At 55.1% G+C, this 17,036-nt stretch overlaps 1 protein-coding gene across 9 annotated transcripts in view; it reads left to right on the plus strand.

Moving 5' to 3' along the window:
• Positions 1–16,254, plus strand: part of LOC133413059 (DENN domain-containing protein 4B-like) — a 36,631-nt gene extending 20,377 nt beyond the window's left edge. For 7 of the 9 annotated variants that reach the window (XM_061696946.1, XM_061696947.1, XM_061696948.1 and 4 more), the window contains 28 exons: positions 48–386; positions 929–1,184; positions 1,261–1,330; positions 1,407–1,576; positions 3,633–3,874; positions 3,951–4,017; positions 4,194–4,252; positions 4,323–4,467; positions 4,536–4,711; positions 5,192–5,292; positions 5,369–5,584; positions 6,374–6,519; positions 7,508–7,641; positions 7,728–7,842; positions 9,030–9,236; positions 9,464–9,592; positions 9,937–10,063; positions 10,154–10,303; positions 10,887–11,073; positions 11,151–11,430; positions 11,998–12,093; positions 12,153–12,328; positions 12,406–12,508; positions 13,480–13,683; positions 15,413–15,503; positions 15,580–15,751; positions 15,886–15,944; positions 16,019–16,254. In XM_061696946.1, coding sequence (XP_061552930.1) covers positions 48–386; positions 929–1,184; positions 1,261–1,330; positions 1,407–1,576; positions 3,633–3,874; positions 3,951–4,017; positions 4,194–4,252; positions 4,323–4,467; positions 4,536–4,711; positions 5,192–5,292; positions 5,369–5,584; positions 6,374–6,519; positions 7,508–7,641; positions 7,728–7,842; positions 9,030–9,236; positions 9,464–9,592; positions 9,937–10,063; positions 10,154–10,303; positions 10,887–11,073; positions 11,151–11,430; positions 11,998–12,093; positions 12,153–12,328; positions 12,406–12,508; positions 13,480–13,683; positions 15,413–15,503; positions 15,580–15,751; positions 15,886–15,944; positions 16,019–16,164 — 4,363 coding nt within the window. In that variant the 3' untranslated portion in view covers positions 16,165–16,254. Of the gene's footprint in view, positions 1–14; positions 387–928; positions 1,185–1,260; positions 1,331–1,406; positions 1,577–3,632; positions 3,875–3,950; positions 4,018–4,193; positions 4,253–4,322; positions 4,468–4,535; positions 4,712–5,191; positions 5,293–5,368; positions 5,585–6,373; positions 6,520–7,507; positions 7,642–7,727; positions 7,843–9,029; positions 9,237–9,463; positions 9,593–9,936; positions 10,064–10,153; positions 10,304–10,886; positions 11,074–11,150; positions 11,431–11,997; positions 12,094–12,152; positions 12,329–12,405; positions 12,509–13,479; positions 13,684–15,412; positions 15,504–15,579; positions 15,752–15,885; positions 15,945–16,018 lie in introns of all 9 variants that reach the window. The other 2 variants (XM_061696953.1, XM_061696951.1) reach the window with 2 other exon arrangements.
• Positions 16,255–17,036: the final 782 nt, after the last annotated feature.

Here is a 17,036-nt window from a genome sequence, read left to right on the forward strand (position 1 = left end):
AATGTGTTGCTTAGCCCAGACTTCCTGTCGTGTGACGCCACGAGCAGCGAGCAGAGCAGAGGCGGGCACGCGGGCGGCATGACGGAGGACAAATGCCCGCAGCTCGTGGACTACTTCGTGGTAGCGGGTCTGGACCCCGCCGGGCCCTGGCGACCCCTGGACGACGACGCCAGGACCGTCGGCGCGCCGGGCCGGGGGACGGAGCCCGTGACGGACCTGGCGGTGATCGCCCGCGGCCTGGGCGAGGAAGTGCCCCAAGGGTTCACGTGCATCGACAAGTCGCTGGGCGGCCACTCGGCCGAGCTGAGCGCCGGACTTATCAACAACCCGCGCCTCTACCTCTGCTACCGGAGGGGCCGCGACAAGCCGCCCCTTCTCGACCTCGGGTGAGACGTCGCCGGCGCCGCCGTGTCCTCGTCGTGTCACGAGTAGAGGACATTTTGAAACATTTTTTAAGACTTCGCTTTTTCCGTATTTTCTCAGGTTACATTTACGGCCGCAACCAACAACGATTTTAAGAATTGCTCAATCTGTCGATTATTGATTTCTTTTTCGGGATGAATCGATGAATCGGACAAAAAGCACACATTTCCATCCCTGTATTCAAAATCAGGACATGATTTCAAGTTAACAACGTCGAAAATGCACAACCGGGACCAGACGTTGGTTTAGTTCCTGGTTTGAGCCATAACGTCTGTCAGAAAATCATCCACGACGTCATTGAGTTAACGTAGCGATGTTTTTGTGTTTTTGGAATTGTGGACCCGCACGTATTGCGCATACCGGAAATCGGCACAGAGGGCAAATGAAGGGTGAAGCTTACTCTGCATTTTAGCCTCCTTTTCAAATGCAAAAGCCAAACATGCGTAACTATTTTTGTGAGCGATTTGGAGATTGCGTAATCAGGCGCGTCTCGCGGCGCGCGCAGGGTGTTGTACGAGGGCAAGGAGCGGCCCAAGGCCGGCTGGTACGTGATCGAGACCACGCCCTACAGCCGCTCGGCCAGCCTGAGCTCCGGCGCCGGCCCGACGTCGCACCGCGTCTTCCTGACGTACCGGCGAGCTCCGGACGCGCAGGGCCTGCGCTCGCTGGGCGTGACCGACATCGGCGTGCTGCTGCCCGGCAAGGGCGAGGCGGCGCCGCACACCTTCAGCCGCGTCGACAAGAACCTCAACACGGGCATGGTGAGACCCTTTCCGAGTCGCCAGCGAGCGTGCCGCGGCCGGGCGACGTGACCGTCGCGCGTGTGCCTGCTTGCAGTGGGGTCCCGCCGTGTTCGTGTGCTACAAGCGAGCGGTGGCCAAAGCCAACGCGCTGGTATACGAAGCCGGTGAGCGCACGCCGACACGTGATCTTCTTCCGACCGTCGTCGAGCGCCGTTTGGATTTTCCTCGCTCGGGTTTCAGGTCTTCTGAGCCGCTACCCCGCGGACGACCGGGACGCCTTCGCGCTGCCCGAGTCGGTGCCCGTCTTCTGCCTGCCCATGGGCGTGGCTCTGGAGAGCTGGCCCATCGACGCCAAGTACCAGCTGCCCGTCTTCTCCACCTTCGTGCTCACCTCGGCCAGCGGGGACAAGGTGCGTTCACTTATCGAGCCCGCCGGAGCGAAAAATGGTTATTGTGGTTCATAAAATGTGTTTTATGAAACACGCTCTACAAACGACCACAAATGAGCCACTCTGACAAAAATATGCATTCAGTTAGGCAGTGAGGGTTGAAACAAGGATTCCCAACGAACGCATTTCATTGGACTCTCTTAGCTACAGTAGCCGTATTTGATTCATTGTTTCGGGCCTACAGCCGACGATAGCGTACGATGATGGGATTCGCTCGATTCCCGACTCCCTAATCACTCCAAAAAGATTTTCATCGGACATTTCGGGAACTATCGAGCAGAGATGGGGGGACTCGAGTCAAACGGCCCGACTCGAGTTGCCGCTTTTACGACTTGCTTGCTAAATCCTGCAGAAAGACTTGACTCGCCTTGGACTTGAACTACATGTCTTGAGATGACAAGTCATCTCGTTTGGAGTTGGAAATCTGCATTTGAATTGAGACAGTTTGCCTTTTGGTTTGGGAAAATACGTTTTGCATTGTTGCGCGCTTGCCAGTGTGACGTAGCCACCTGCACGAACAACGATGGAAGGAGCTCCGAAGCTAAAACAATTGGAAGGATTTTTTTTCTTGTCACGGAGGTGTGCAAAAAGAGGACGGCAACCTGCACGGCTCGCGAGTCGCTCATTAAAGACACGACGGCGACCGCGTCCGACTTCATCCGTCACTCCAAAACTCGCAAAGGCAGGCAAGCTAATTGAACGGTTTCGCTCGCTGGTCAAACATCGAGTTTCGTAGACTGGTTTGGGAGGATTAAAGATAAAAACGATGTGATTGTGACGGTTTTAGTCCAGCTCAGTAACGCCACTCGGCGCGGACGCTTGACGATGATTGCCGTAAGCTTTCGTTTGGGTTCACAGGCACCCGAAAGTCTCTTTTTTTTTTTTTTTTCTCTCTCTCTTTCTCTCGTGCACTCTAGAGCAGAAAGTAGCGCCTAAACTATAACGCCGACCGCGGAATGCAGAAGGGAAGCGGCGTCGCTCGCGTTGTGGAGATGAAAGCACGACGAAAGAGTCGGCGCGAGAAGATGCCAGGCGCCTTGTTCGTCCGCCGGGATCTGGGACCACGTTGCGTTCCGATCACGGCCAAAACAATGTTGACAAAAAGCGCCTTCCGCTACTAGCGAGCCCGGTACAAATCGGGAGTAGCTCCGTGTAAATAGCATTTTTGTCGAAGTTTCACCATCAAAATGTCGTCTGATGTGTCGGCTCTGTGACAAAGCTTTCCGCGATATGTTTTGACAATTGACACCGCGGCGTATGAGAAGTAACCTCGAATCTAATGACGATGGTCAATTGTCCAGAATCGGCGCGTGCAAATAAATTCACAAACCCGACTGAGTGGAGGACACGGGAGGAATGCAGATTTTGTTTGATTTGTTTGTGATTTTTTGGGGGGAAGGACGGCGACATTTAGATGTCGTGTCTTGTTCTCGTAGTGATGAATCTCTAACCTTCTTCATCCACTTCTATTTGAGCAACAGAAAAGAGCGTCATCTTAAGAACCGCAGGCGTTACGAGGCTGTCGCCGCAACGTCGTTTCGTTTGTTCAGAAATCAAGCCCAGTTAAATGGAGCTTGAAATCCAACTTTCAAACAATTCGGTCAATCATAATCTCAGTTGTTGTTCATTTCTAAGGTGGCCATACTTTTTTAGTGTTGCGATTTGTGGGGGGGGGGGGGGGGGGGGGGATTGCGAAAAAACCTTTGATTACCACGACCGGAGCAAGCTCGGATGACTTGACTTGTGACTTTCTGAGCGGCCACTCGACTTGAATAGAAAGGCCTCTCCGGATGTTAGCAAAGATGAATGATCGCTCCTTCCCAACTCCCCCTTTCTATTCAGAAGATGCGGTTAGTGGCCAAAATGTCCCTTCGGAGCGATTGGGGAGCGGGGAATCCGAACGCGAGTCGGTCATCGCTCCCCACTGGCCAACCGTTGCCAGGGACTTTGAGTGGATTTTGAAGAAGTCAGAAGAGTTGAGTCGCGTTTGACTTTTGACGCTCGCACCCCGACGCAGGTGTACGGCGCCGCCATCCAGTTCCACGAGGCGTTCCCCAGGGAGGTTCTGTCGGAGCGCCAGAGCTTGCGTCTGGGCCTGCTGAGCGTGGTGGACCGCCGGCCCGTCCCGGAGCGCAGCCTGCAGGCCAAAAAGAGCATCTGCGTGCTCTCGCACTGGCCCTTCTTCCACGTCTTCCAGAAGTTTCTCACCTTCATCTACCGATACTCCGTCTCTGGACCACACGTGCTGCCGCTCGAGAAGTATCCGTCCGTCCGTCCGCCTCGTGTGTGGTGCGATGTCGCGTCATCGATGAAATCCACGTTGTCGTTATCGCAGGCACATCTCCAGCTTCATGCACAACGTTCCCTTCCCGTCTCCCCGGCGACCTCGCATCCTGGTTCAGGTAGGGCTCGTCGGCCGCGCGCCGTCGCAGCGTACGACGGCGTGGGCGTGGCCTTCGCCTTGTTGCCACGACAACGTCACATCACGGCACACACGTACACCGACACGCGTCCCGCGACGGGAGCGACTTGACTGGATTTTCCAAATGAAAGTGACGAGAGCGCGTGTGTGTTGCAGCTTTCTCCGAACGACAACCTTCTTCTGTGCCAGCCCGTGTCCTCCCCGCTGCCGCTCAGGTGCCCGCGCGTGCGTCGCTGCGACCGCCGTCTTCAAAAGGTGACCTTGTTGCGTGCTTGTGTGCGTTAGCGGCGCCAGCTTCCTGAAGCTCCTCCAGAACTTGGGTCCGGGGAACGCGTGCGCGCTGCTGCTGGCCGTGCTGACGGAGCAAAAGGTTCTGCTGCACTCGCTGCGTCTCGACGTCCTGACGGCGGTCAGCGAGGCGCTCGTCTCCGTAAGCGAGCCTCCGTCCGTCCGCCCGGTCCGCCGCGGCGGAGTGACGCCCTCCGTGTTTGCGCGCAGATGACGTTCCCGCTGCGCTGGCTGTGCCCGTACATCCCGCTGTGCCCGCTCCAGATGGCCGAAGTGCTGCTGGCGCCCGTGCCCTTCATCGTGGGCGTGCACTCCAGCTACTTCGACTCGTACGACCCCCCCGCCGAGGTGGTCTGCGTGGACCTGGACACCAACGCCGTCTTCCAGTGAGTGCGCCCGGCGCTTGTCGGTGTGTGAGCGTTTCTCTCGGAGCTTCGGCGCTCCCCCTTGTGGTACGCGACTGAATGACTGAATTTTGGATTACGTTACGTCGAAAGAAGGAAGTCCAGTTCGTTGAGTGCACTTTTTAGGTACAGTTTTACTTTTAAGTGCAATAGATTCAATTGTTTTTTATTATTACTTATTATTTCAGTACAACTTATGGTTTGAGCGTTCAAACGGTGCATCGTGTTAGGGTGCCTAACTCCGTATATATACTGTAGTACTTTTTAGGACTAAACCCTCGATCCGGTTTTTGATGAACACTTGGGCCTACTATTTTAATGCGACGAGGGGAAAAAAGCTTCTTTATTTATTGATTGATTGATTTATTTTTGGGGGGCTGTGAAAAGTTAGAGTTGTTCCAATAATGAGCGTGAGAGCGTTTGACTTTGGCGGTTTTGCGTTTCCTCCCTGTCGCGCGTCAGGTCGGACGACAAGAAGCCGTTGTCGTGGCGATCGTTACCCCGGAAACCCGGCAAGACTCTTTTCAACGCGCTGAGCGACATGCACAAGACGCTGGAGCAGAGTAGGTCCCGAACGGCAGCATTTCTTTGGTCCGCTTCCGAAAGCCAAACGGTGCGAAATCAGGCGCGCGCTCGCAGTTTGCTCTCCGGGCCAGGAGGAGGCGACGCTGGAGTTCCTGCTGACGGACTTCGACCAGATGTACCGGCGCCAGAAACAGCTGGAGCTCGACATCCAGGAAGCCTTCCTGCGCTTCATGAGCTGTCTGCTGCGAGGGTACCGCGCCTTCCTGCTGCCCATCACGCAGGCGCCCTCCGACACCACCACCGACTGCAGCTCCCTCTTCAACCTGCAAGGTGCGCTCTCGCCTCTGGCTGCGGGGGGAGTCGATCTCCGCATATTTTCAAATGGACTTATTACTTTGGCGCCGTCTTGGTGCCTGGGAATTGAGGCGCTTCATTCAGAGAACTATAGTGCATTTCTTTGTACATTGAAGTGAATTGAGAAAAGTAGTGCTTTGCTGCCATCTCGCGGCCTCTTGAACGTGGCCGTTGAACTATGGCGACCTCGGTTGAGGAGCTTCATTTGGGCAATTGTAGTTATTTGATTGCATCGTGTGATATTTTGGCAGCTTCACGTAGAGGGGGGGGGGGGAGTATTGTTCAGCAGCCACCATCTTGTGGCGTTTTGTTGCCAAGGAGCTACGTTGACCTGAGTTGAGGAGCTTTATTTTGACAAAAGTAGCGCTTTTCCGCCATCTGTTGGCGTCTGGAAGTCGTGTTCGGTGACGCGCAGATTTTGCCCAGTAGCGGTGGCCTCGATGTGTCCCACAATGCATCTGGAAAAGTAGTCAACAAGCCACGGTCACTCCAAAAAGCCAATGCGTCTCGTGGCGAAAAAGGATTTTGGGAAGGAGGCAAATTCGTGAGCGAAATTATTTGTGCGGAAGGCAGAGACGCACGGAACGTTTGGATTTATTTTGTAAAATACACGCGGCTTCGTGCTCCCTATAACTGGTTGTATTTGGGCTTGATGATGAATTGTTTCAGACCCGGAGTCAACGATGTACAAACGTTAATATGGCCTTTGCGGAATCGCGGTCGGCGCCGATCGCTACAACCAGATGACGTGTCACTTCCTGGCAGGCTTCCTGAAGTCTCGCGAGCGCACTCAGCAGAAGTTCTTCGGGCAGCTGACGCGCACGCAGATGTTCACGCAGTTCATCGAGGAGTGCTCGTTCGTCAGCGACCGCCACGCCTGCCTGGAGTTCTTCGACGATTGCGTCCAAAAGGTCAGCGCGAAACACGCAGCCGAGGAAAGACGTGCGAGCTGCTCGAGAGAAACACTGAGGAGAAAATAGCATCATTCGAATTCTATGCGGCTTTATTTGTTTGAGTGGCATTTTGCTGTATTTTTCAGGGGGGGAAAAAAACAAGTAAATCTTTTTGGGAGTCCGATTCCAATATTTGTCAGAAGAAAAACAAATATTATTTCAAACAATAGGCCGATTAATTCAAAAAAATATATATAGAATCGAATAAAATGACTTATTTCCTTACTCTTGTTGAAATGCCATCATTTTGCTCCGTCCAAGCCAACTCTCGCTCAGGAGTCGCTGCTTCCAAAATTGCACTCACTTTTTTCTCCGCAGTTTAAACTCCCGAGAAGCAAAATTCCACAGATTAGCTGTGGTAAGACTCGCCAGCTGATTACGACCGTCTCACCGACGGCGGCGTGGCAACTTGCTGGCGCGGCGCCCAATACGTCGCTACCATCAATATCCGCATACAGAAAGCTAGCGTAGTAGCAATTAAGAGCATTTGTGCCATATCCTTTGTAAAATCCTTTCTTTCCTATTTCATTGTATGACAGTATTTGAAAAGTTTGATCAAACAAGCACATATCTGTTAAGTACGGTTTTTCAGAAAACGGGGATCTATAGTTCCAAAACCGAAAAATCGGTTTTGGATTCCGCACCCAAAATGAGTTAAAAGCGGCTGTCGGACAGTGCGACCCAAACGTTGCCGTGACAACCGGCACAACACGTCATCGTCTCACGAAAGACGCGTGCGTGTTGGACACACGCAAGCGGCAGGCCAACGCTTGGAGATTGAACCGTCAAATGTCAAAGACGTTTGCGGGTACACTCAAACGCGAGTCCAAACGGCGAGAGGTCGTCATTCTGCGCGGCTGCGGCTCTCGGCACTTAACGAAGAAATGAAGACTGTTTTGATGCTAATGATTTGAAAAGGGCTAAAAGGAGGCGCGCGTCCCCGCAGGTGGACGTGGAGAAGCCGGAGGACGTCCGTCTGGTGGACGTGGACGAGAGCCACTGCGGCGAGCGCACCGTCTTCATCATGCCGCCCGAGCAGCCCACCCGAGACGACGGCTCCGAGTGCCCCGCCCGCTACAGGTGACGCTCGCCCGATCGCGCCCCGGCGCCACGCTCGCGCTCACGTGTTGTTTTTGTTTTTCTTCTTTCGCTTCGGCGCCGCGCAGCTACGACACGTTTCCGGCCTTGAGGGCGGAGCTCTTCGACCGCCCGCTCGACCGACTGCGCGTCCCCGCCAAGGGCGGAGCGCCCGGTAGCCCCGCCCCCAGGCGCACCAAACAGGTACGCAGAGAAAAGCCCAAAGGTCAGGCAAAGTGCTATTTCGTTAGCCCTAACCCTAACCCAATGGAAAGATGACAAATCAATTAAAACATTTTCTTTAAAAATGCTGTAGCAAGAACCGAAGAATGGGAGGGGGGAGGAAAGATCCAAATATAGGATTCCAAAGAAATTGACAGAATGGAAAGGCAGATGACAAAGAAACAGAACAAAATAAAGCGAAAGAATTAAACATGGAAAATCCCTCCAGCCGTCCGTCCATTTTCTAGCGCTTATCCGAGGTCGGGTCGCGGGGGCAGTCGCTTTAGCGGGGACGCCCGGACTTCCCGCTCCCCAGCCACTTCATCCAGCTCTTCCGGGGGGGATCCCGAGGCGTTCCCGGGCCGGCCGAAAGACGTACTCGCTCCGGCGTGTGTCCCGGGTCGTCCCCGGGGTCTCCTCCCGGCGGGACCTGCCCGGAACGCCTCGTCGGGGAGGCGTCCGAATCAGATGCCCCGGCCGCCTCATCTGGTTCCTCTCGATGTGAATAGAAAATAATTGCCAAAATAGAATCGTAAGAAATTAACGAATATTAAGTGGAAGAAAAAAGAAAGTAGAATGAATCTACAAATAATTGAAATAGTAAGAAATAAAATAATAATTGAAAGAAAGGAAGAGGAGACTGAATCTCAGAATAAGAAGAAACAAAAGAATATCAAGAAATTGAAAGAAAGAAACAACAGAAGATCAAATAAAGAATAGATCTTGAAAATAAAATATACAAATAAAGTCTTGAGGGCATCAAAATTAAACATAGGAATGGAATGGAAGAGGAAAAATAAAATAGTAAGAAATAAACCAAAATGTAAAGGGAAAGAAAGTGAAGCATAGAAAGTGTAACAAATACAAAAATGGACAGAAAGAAGAAAAAAAAAAAAAAAAAAAAAGGAAAAAAAACTGCAATTGGCTGGCGAGCAGTTCAGGGTGGACCCGCCTCTCGCCCGCCTCTCGCCCGCGTGAGGAGAAGGAAACAACGAATACGTCGTACTGTCGATGCATTGGAATTGTAAGCAAAGGAATGGAAATGTAGAAAAAGGAAAGAAGAGAAAGAGAAGTTGTCAGAAAAGACGCGGGAACGTGCGGCCCACCTTTAGCGGCAAAAGGGGATTCGGTACCTGACGTACGCGACGCGGACGTCTTGTGCTCGCCAGGAGCTGAAGGTGGCGCAGCGGCGGGCGCAGAAGTGCTGCGGCTCGGCCGACATGTGGTGCAAGTGCCTGCTGGGTCACGTGTACGGCTTGTGGTTCATCTACCTGCCCACCTTCGTGCGGGCGCAGAGCGCCAAGGTGCCCGCCCTCCACGCCGCCTACGACGTCCTCAAGCACATGGAGAGCCGGAAGGTTCTGCTGCCTGACGAGGTGAGGAGGGCGAGGAGGATGAAGATGATGATGATGAATGTGATGATGATGAAGATTGTGATGGTGGTGATGATGACAACGATGATGACGATGACGTGATAAAGCCAGTGATGATGATGACGATGACGGTAGTGTCGATGATGATGATGATGGTGACGATAATGACCGATGATGACAACGACGACGACGACGACGACGACACCCTAACGTGTGTGCGTGTGTTTCAGGTGTGTTACAGGATCCTGATGCAATTGTGCGGGCAGTACGGTCAGCCCGTGCTTGCCGTGCGGGTCCTTCTGGAGATGAAGAAGGCGGGCATCACGCCCAACACCATCACGTACGGCTACTACAACAAGGTACAACAAGGCCGAAGCGGAGCGGTTGCGATGACCGTGGATACGATACGCCGACGCGCTCCAGCCGCCCGGCTAAGTCGGGCGGGCCGACGTTCCCGTAGGAGGCGACGCACGCGTGTTGAAATTCTGGACCGATTTTCAGGAAGGTTACTCCCAGTTCCCCGGCGGTAATTGTGCGGCGTTTTAGGCAAGCGTATGCGGTGCGCCGACGTCCTTTCGGTCTCCGGGTTTCGGCCACTTCGGCCTCCCGAGCTTAGCGTCGCCGTCGGCAAGGAGCTCGAAACGTGCGCGTCGTATCGACGGATACGTATCTGGGGTGATGACTTTGCGTCTTCTGCGCTCAGGCGGTGCTGGAGAGCAAATGGCCGTCGACCAATCGGGGCGGGCGCTTGCTTTGGGCCAAGCTGAGGAACGCGGTGCTGGCCGTCGCCCTCTTCAGGCGGCCCCTCAAACTGCGCCGCGACGGCCGAGGTCGGAACGCCGCCGCCGCCGCGTCGAACCGAAGACGACGGCCGTCTTAGCTCACGCCTCTTCCTCTTCTTCCTCTCGCCGGACACGCAGCCGTGACGGAGGAGCGCGGGCCCCGCCCCCGGCCGCCTCTGATTCGTCAGGCCAGCTGGAGCGGCCTCAGCGAGAGCTCCAGTCACGAATCTCTGACGGGCTCGTTGGCCAAGAGCAGCAGCCTCAGCAGCATCAAGACGCCCGCGCAACGTAACATGCACGCTTTCCGGACACGCCAGCGTCGGCACATTTCCGCCCGCCTTGGTGACGCACTCTGGGCCTCATTCACGACTAAATGCGTCGAAATGTGCTCACTCTGCGCACAAGTTGAGCACATACGGAAAATCGTCGTGAGTCACGACGTGCGCGTAGCGAGCAATTTTCTTCGCATCGCCGCGCGTATGCTAAGGAATCAGAAAAAAACATCAATCGGATTATGGTTGGGAATAGAAAGAATGCAGGAAATGGAATGGCACTCGCCGCTCGTTGAGCGACGTCGTCGGACATCCCGTTGCTTCTCGAAGTGACTTGTTCCAAGCCGTTGTGCATCTTGGGTCAAAGATGTGTTTGCTTGTTTTGTGTTTTTTTTTGCATTATTTGCGCGTACGCGTCGTCTGAGCAGCTTTGAATTTGGTTGGCAGCGTAGCAACTAAGACAAGTGCGGTGGGTCCGCCGTGCGTAGGCACGGTGAGTGAATGAAGCCCAACGTTCCCAACGTTCCAATCAGTCGTAGAAAAAGAAGGAAAACCTCCTGACGCGCCTGATCGTCTTTTTTTGTCTTTTGTGTCTGCAGCGGCGAACGCCAGCAACAGGAAGTTGGGCCACCAAGACCGCGTGTCCACGAAGCCCCCCTTGGCTCCGCCCCCGAGCGGCGTCCCGGTGCGTCGCAGTGACGTCTGCTTGTCCAGCTTCTACGCGGACGACAACGAAGACGAGTACGACGGCGGATGCGAGGCGGCGGCGGCGGCCTGGTCGGGGAGGTGGGCCGCCACGCGCGCACCCGTTGCGATGACAACGACCAATCGGGGGCACGTTAAGTCTGCCTTTTCCCCCCCAGAGCGACGGGCGCGGGCGCGGCGCCGGTGGACGAGAATGACAACAAAGTGTCGCCGCCCGGCCGAGGCCTGGCGGGCAGGCTGCAGCGGCTCCTGACGCCCACGCGGCACCGGGCGGGCGCGCGGCGCGCGGCCAGCGTGGACGAGCGGCGGGCCGGCGCGGGAGGACGAGGGTCCGCCGGAGCTTCGGGCCGCCGGGTGTCCGAGCAGCGGCGGTCCGGGAAGTCTCAGGTGGCGGAAACGCTGCCGGGCAAAGAACGCCTCGCCAACGCCAACTCGGAGGTGACGCGCCAGCCGCGCGCTCGCAAACGTGGAAATTAACGGGAAAAACGGGAATCGACAAAATGTTAGCAGAGCTCGTCACTCTCGTCGGCTCACCGGGCCCCGCCTTTTAAAGCCGCGCGCACGCAAAGTCGCAGATATTACAGTGTGGAGCGTGAGTTGGGCGACCCCTAGTGGACAACACTAATACCAAAGAAAATATAGTAGATGTAGTAATAATGCCAAATCCATTGATTTCCAATCAATCGATGGGATAACCGGTAGAATAATCGATTCTAAAAATATTCGATAGCTGCATAAGTAATCATTTGTTTCTCTTCAGTGACATTTTGATTGTTCAACAAAAGATTTCAAACTTCAACTGCTTCCAAATAAATCGGTTGAAACGCATCAGCGAGGTCTGCTCATGACAAAATTGGTATCATGCCGAATACGATACTTTCCCATTCAACTGCCGATGGAAAGTTTTGAAATTGGAATATTTCCAAAACTTCCCACGAGATTTCCCAGAAACATTTCCGAATATTGACCGTGAACTCCGACGGGCGGCTTTGTGTGTGTGGGCAGAGCTCGCTGTCGCCGAGCAGCGACGCGGACTCGGCGGACGCGCCCCGACCGTCGCGCGACTCCTGGGACGCCGGCCGAGACGCGGCGGGAATCGAGGTGAGCCGCTTGATTGGCGTGATTTGTCGGGACGAAACACTCGGAATTTGGCTGCGCAGGTTTTGATGTCGAGCTGCTCGCGGTGCCGCGCGTGCGGCTTCCTGGTGTACGACGAGGAAATCATGGCCGGGTGGACGCCCGACGACTCCGACCTCAACTCCCGCTGCCCCTTTTGCGCCGCCCCCTTCGTCCCCTTCCTCAACGCCCACATCCGCGACCTCCGGCCCCCCGGCAGGTACGGGCCGCCGCCGTGGCGTCGTCGATGTGCTCGTCGCCGGCGTGCCGATGTTTTTGTCTTCCGGATGTTTCCAGCGACACCGAGGGCGAGACGGCCGCCGGGCCTCCCGACGGAGGGCGGGCCGCGCCGCCGCCGTGCAACGGCGACGACTCCGCCTCCGACAGCGCCGCGGCTGCGGTAAGCGAAGAAGACCTCCGTTCGCGGACCGCACGCCGACACGCCTGACTTTTCGTGACGGCACGCGGGCATGCAACTCATTTGCGTTCATTTTTCATTTGCGGACCATTCGTCATTCGTGGCGCAATGAGAGAGAATTTCTTTTCTTTTATGGTGACTTTGGAAAATGTTCACATTTATTGACGATTATCATAAATCATATGAGCAATCTGACAATTTCAACAGTGCAGCGGAACCTCAATTTGGATTTACCGGGTATCGGACGTAACGGAATCCAAAATGGTGAGCGGCCGCTGGCGCGGTGGAGCAGGCGGAGACTGTCAAACTTCACAAAGCATCGAGCGCCGTCATCCGTGCATCGATATCAGGTGTCCGATCCTGAGTAGCACAGCAGCCGATTCCAGGAGGTCATTGAAAGGTCCCGTATTCTTGTCGGTTTTGACCTCCATAGCTAACGTGGACTTCGTCTCAAACCTCGCTTTTGGCGTCCGTGTCCGGAAACGGACCCCTCTGACGGCTACTTCTGTTTGAGCCACTTTTGGATTCGCTTTGTCCGTATTTGGCTCAGACCGCTCCCTTTCCTCTGATGGGTCGCCTCCGTGTTTGTTTGGTCGGCGGAGATCTTCGCGAGCGACGGCGATACGCTGGAGAAATTCCGATGAGTTGATTTCAGGCCTCTCGGCAGAAAAACGCCCGGTAGTCAGGAATATGCGGGGTTGTTTTGAATTCGTATTTCACGTGTCGACTTAGGCACCACAAGACAATATTACGTCCCGAATACTCGAAAAAGTTGCTTTGGGACCTCAGTGTGGCTCATCAGTGCGACATCCAGTGGACAAAACGGCAACGATAACAAGTCACTTTTTGTGAAAAAAATAGCAGCGAGCATGTCGTCGCTCTCCACGGGCCGAATTGGACGCGGGCCGTACGTTTGGCGGGCCGGCCTTACTTCTCCGCTCTCCCGCCTCCAGGTGGCGGTGGCGTACGTGAGTCCGCTGGTGCTGCGGAAGGAGCTGGAAAGTCTTCTGGACCACGAGGGCGAGGCGGTGCTGGGGCAGCCGCAGTTCCTGGAGAGCCACTGCATCATCTTCTGGAACCTTCTGTGGTTCTTCCGGCGACTCGGCCTGCCCAGCCACCTGCTGCAGCTGCTGCCCCTCCTCGCCGAGTCCGCGCAGGTAGGACGCCGCCGCGCGTTCCCACGTAGCCGTATCGTTTCCGCGCAACGTTGGCAACTTTTCTTCCGCAAAAACTTGGCAACTTTTCTTCCGCAAAAGTCGTAAAAGCGGCGACTCGAGTCGTGCCATTCGACACCACCGGGTGGTGATCGATTGACAGCTCCGCCCCTCTCTTCGGCCGAGTGTCCGAGACGTGCGGCCGCAAGTCAGACGACACGACCGCAAAGTCGATCGTCGAACTGCGACCTCGGGTGTCCTGGTGCCAAGTGCGCGTGTGGACACCCTTATGCTCGAACACGGCGTTCGTTATGGACAATCCGTGACGAGCGCAGAAGTCCAATAACAGAACACCGCTCGGGTTCTTTTCGTGGGGGGGCGTTCCTCCCAATCGCGCCCTTCCAGGTCTCACTGTCATGGCCCACGTGAGCATTGAAGTCCCCCAGCAGAACGATGGAGTCCCCAGCGGGAGCGCTCTCCGGCACCCCCTCCGAGGACTCCGAAAAGGGTGGGTACTCTCAACTGCTGTTTGGCGCATAGGCGCGAACAACAGTCGGGACCCGTCCCCCCGCCCGAAGGCGGAGGGAGGCTACACTCTCGTCCACCGGGGTGAACCCCGACGTACGGGCGCCGAGCCGGGGGGGCAAGAAGTATACCCGCGCCTGCGCGGCGCCTCTCACCGCGGGCGACTCCAGAGTGGAAGAGAGTCCAACCCCTCTCGAGAGGACCGGTACCAGAGCCCGAGCCGTGCGTGGAGGCGAGTCTACAGTGTAGCGGAGAGTCTAGTGGAGACTATATCCAGTCGGAACTTCTCGACCTCACACACCAGCTCGGACTCCTTCCCCGCCAGATAGTTGACATTCCACGTCCCTAGAGCCACCTTCTGTAGCCGGGGATCGGATCGCCGAGGTCCCCGCCTTCGGCCGCCGCCCGGCTCGCGGTCAATCATAATCTCAGTTGTTGTTCACTGAACTTGTCTAAAGTGGGAATACTTTTTTTTACTGTTGTGATTTGTGAGAAAAACATTGAATTACCACTCCGATATATTTTGCAGCTGGAGCAAGAGTGTAAGACTTGACTCGCTTAAACCAACTCATGAGTCGAGTCGACTCGCTTGACACTTGCACATATGCGACTTCCTCCGATCTCTGCTTGAGTCATCAGCGGTGTCGGATAGATGATTTGGGAAATCGGTTACAAATGCAAGTTACCCTGTTGAAAATGTAATAGCGGTGTAACTATTTCAATGACTTTAGTCATACCGCAAATTCCATTTGATGACATTTGAATTTCTTAATTTCAAACGAATGCATCAACAGGACCCTCGGATGTTTCCTCGAAAAAAAGCGGATTCAAACGATAGAAACCTTCTCCGAATAGAGGTCCTATTTGGGAAAGTACGTCACGTTTGAGACGACGGCTCAATGGCACGTGACCGGAGCGATCACAAGCGTCGGCTTTTCGAGGAGGACGTGATTGGGAAAAGAATCTGAGCTTTTGTGGCTATTTTCCTGAACGGAATCATGGAAATTTCCAAAAGCAACTTGAAGTACATCTTTTCTCCCAGAAATGTAAAGAATTACAGTCAAATCAATTTTGTCATGAAATTGCGTTCTCTCGTTTCATGTAATTAGTTACTCGCCAACAGTTGTCACTGGTCAAATGAAAAACAGTTTCGGAGCGCCGTTAGTGACGTAGCGTGCGTGCGTGCGTGCGTGCGTGCGTGCGGCAGTGGGACTGCGTGAGGGTGAGGCTCCTGTGGGACACCCTGACCCCGGACCCCGACTCTTGGCCCCCCCTCTACGTCCTGTGGCGTCTTCACAGTAAGTAACCTCCCCGACACGCCCGACGCTCCGCTAGCCCCGCCCCCGCTAACCCTCCCACCCCCAACCGACACAGGCGGCGTGCCCGTGCCAAGATTCCGCCGGCGCCGCCACAACCACCCGTTCACGCTGTCCTTCCTGGAGGAGGTCCTGCGCTGCGTGGGCATGAACGAGGTCCACAAGGCCGTCACGCTCTTCCTCGACACCGTCCGCAAGACGCAGCACGCATCCGCGCCGCCGCTACGCAGGTCAGACGTTCGGCGTGTGCGTGCATGTATTTATGTGACTGGGCTTCTGCGTGTGTGCGTATTTACCTGTGATTGTGTCTGTGTCGTTCTGTGTCTTTTCCCGTGTATTTGGGTGTGCGTGCGCGCACGCACAGGAGCGTGTACAGAGAGTTCCTGTTCCTGACACTGGCGGCCATGGGCAACGATCACGCCGGTAAGCGTTGCGACGCGATGATGTCGAAAACGCCGCCTCGGCGCTTTGCTAACGCCCGTCCGCCGTCCTCGCAGCGGCCTTCGACAAGAAGTACAAGGCGGCGTACTCGCGCCTCAGCGGCGTCGTGGGCAAAGAAGAGCTGCGCAGGAATCGGGCGCAGCCGCCCGGCGCCAAGGCGCTCGATTGCAGGCGCTGCTTCCGGCCGTCGCTCCAGTGCTGACCGCTCGCCGGCGCGTCCCGCTTCCTCCTCTCCGCCGGCGGACGCCGGCCCTCCGCGCCCACAGCTCCGCCCTCCGACGTGGGGCGGCCGGCAAAACGTCGGAGGACGCCCACGCGGCCGTCGCTCCTCTGTGCGCAAAAAGTTGCGGGAAAATTGACCTCTCCGGTGCCAGTGTCGCTTCCTGTGTCGGCAGCGGGCGCACAAGATGGAGGAGCTTAAACCGAAACGCAGCCGGCTGTGACGTCATCGGTTTATCGCGTGACCTGAGCCACGCGTCCGCCGGCGACGACGTTTTCCTCCCGCAGAAAAAAAAGTCCAAAGCCGTTCGGGTGTTTGCTGCGAAATATTTCGTCAAATATTCACGTCGTGTTCCCGCCGTAATTTATTCTGTTGGAAATGTTTTTTTTTACAAAATAAAAACAGAACAAACATTTCTGAGTGAAGTTTTTCTTTGCCTTAAATTGCAAGCAAAACTTGGAGATGTGAGTGCTGTTTTGTTGCCGCTCCCAGCTGAAGTTGACTCAAAAACGTAACGATTGCACGTCTGATTAGCTCAATGCTAACACAAGTGGTTTTTCCTCAGATCAAACACAATAAATGTGTTTTAATGACATGTCTGTTTCGTGTAGTTTGGGCTGCCGACGTTCAAGCGTTACGTCTTGATTCATCACCAAAAATTATTGCATTAATCATGACATAATCACACAGTTAATTTTGTTGCGCACACGCCCCTTGCACACGGCGGATGGATATCTGAAATGTGGCGCAGGTTGCTGGAAGGTCAGTGGTGAGGTCAACGCTTACGCCAGCGCCAAGACGAGCGAAGAGACTGCGACCGGCGTGCTCGGCGGTAAATTTTGCTTCCAAAGTCG

The sequence above is a fragment of the Phycodurus eques genome, chromosome 14 (assembly GCF_024500275.1).
Source record: "Phycodurus eques isolate BA_2022a chromosome 14, UOR_Pequ_1.1, whole genome shotgun sequence".
In the NCBI taxonomy this organism is placed as follows: domain Eukaryota; kingdom Metazoa; phylum Chordata; class Actinopteri; order Syngnathiformes; family Syngnathidae; genus Phycodurus; species Phycodurus eques.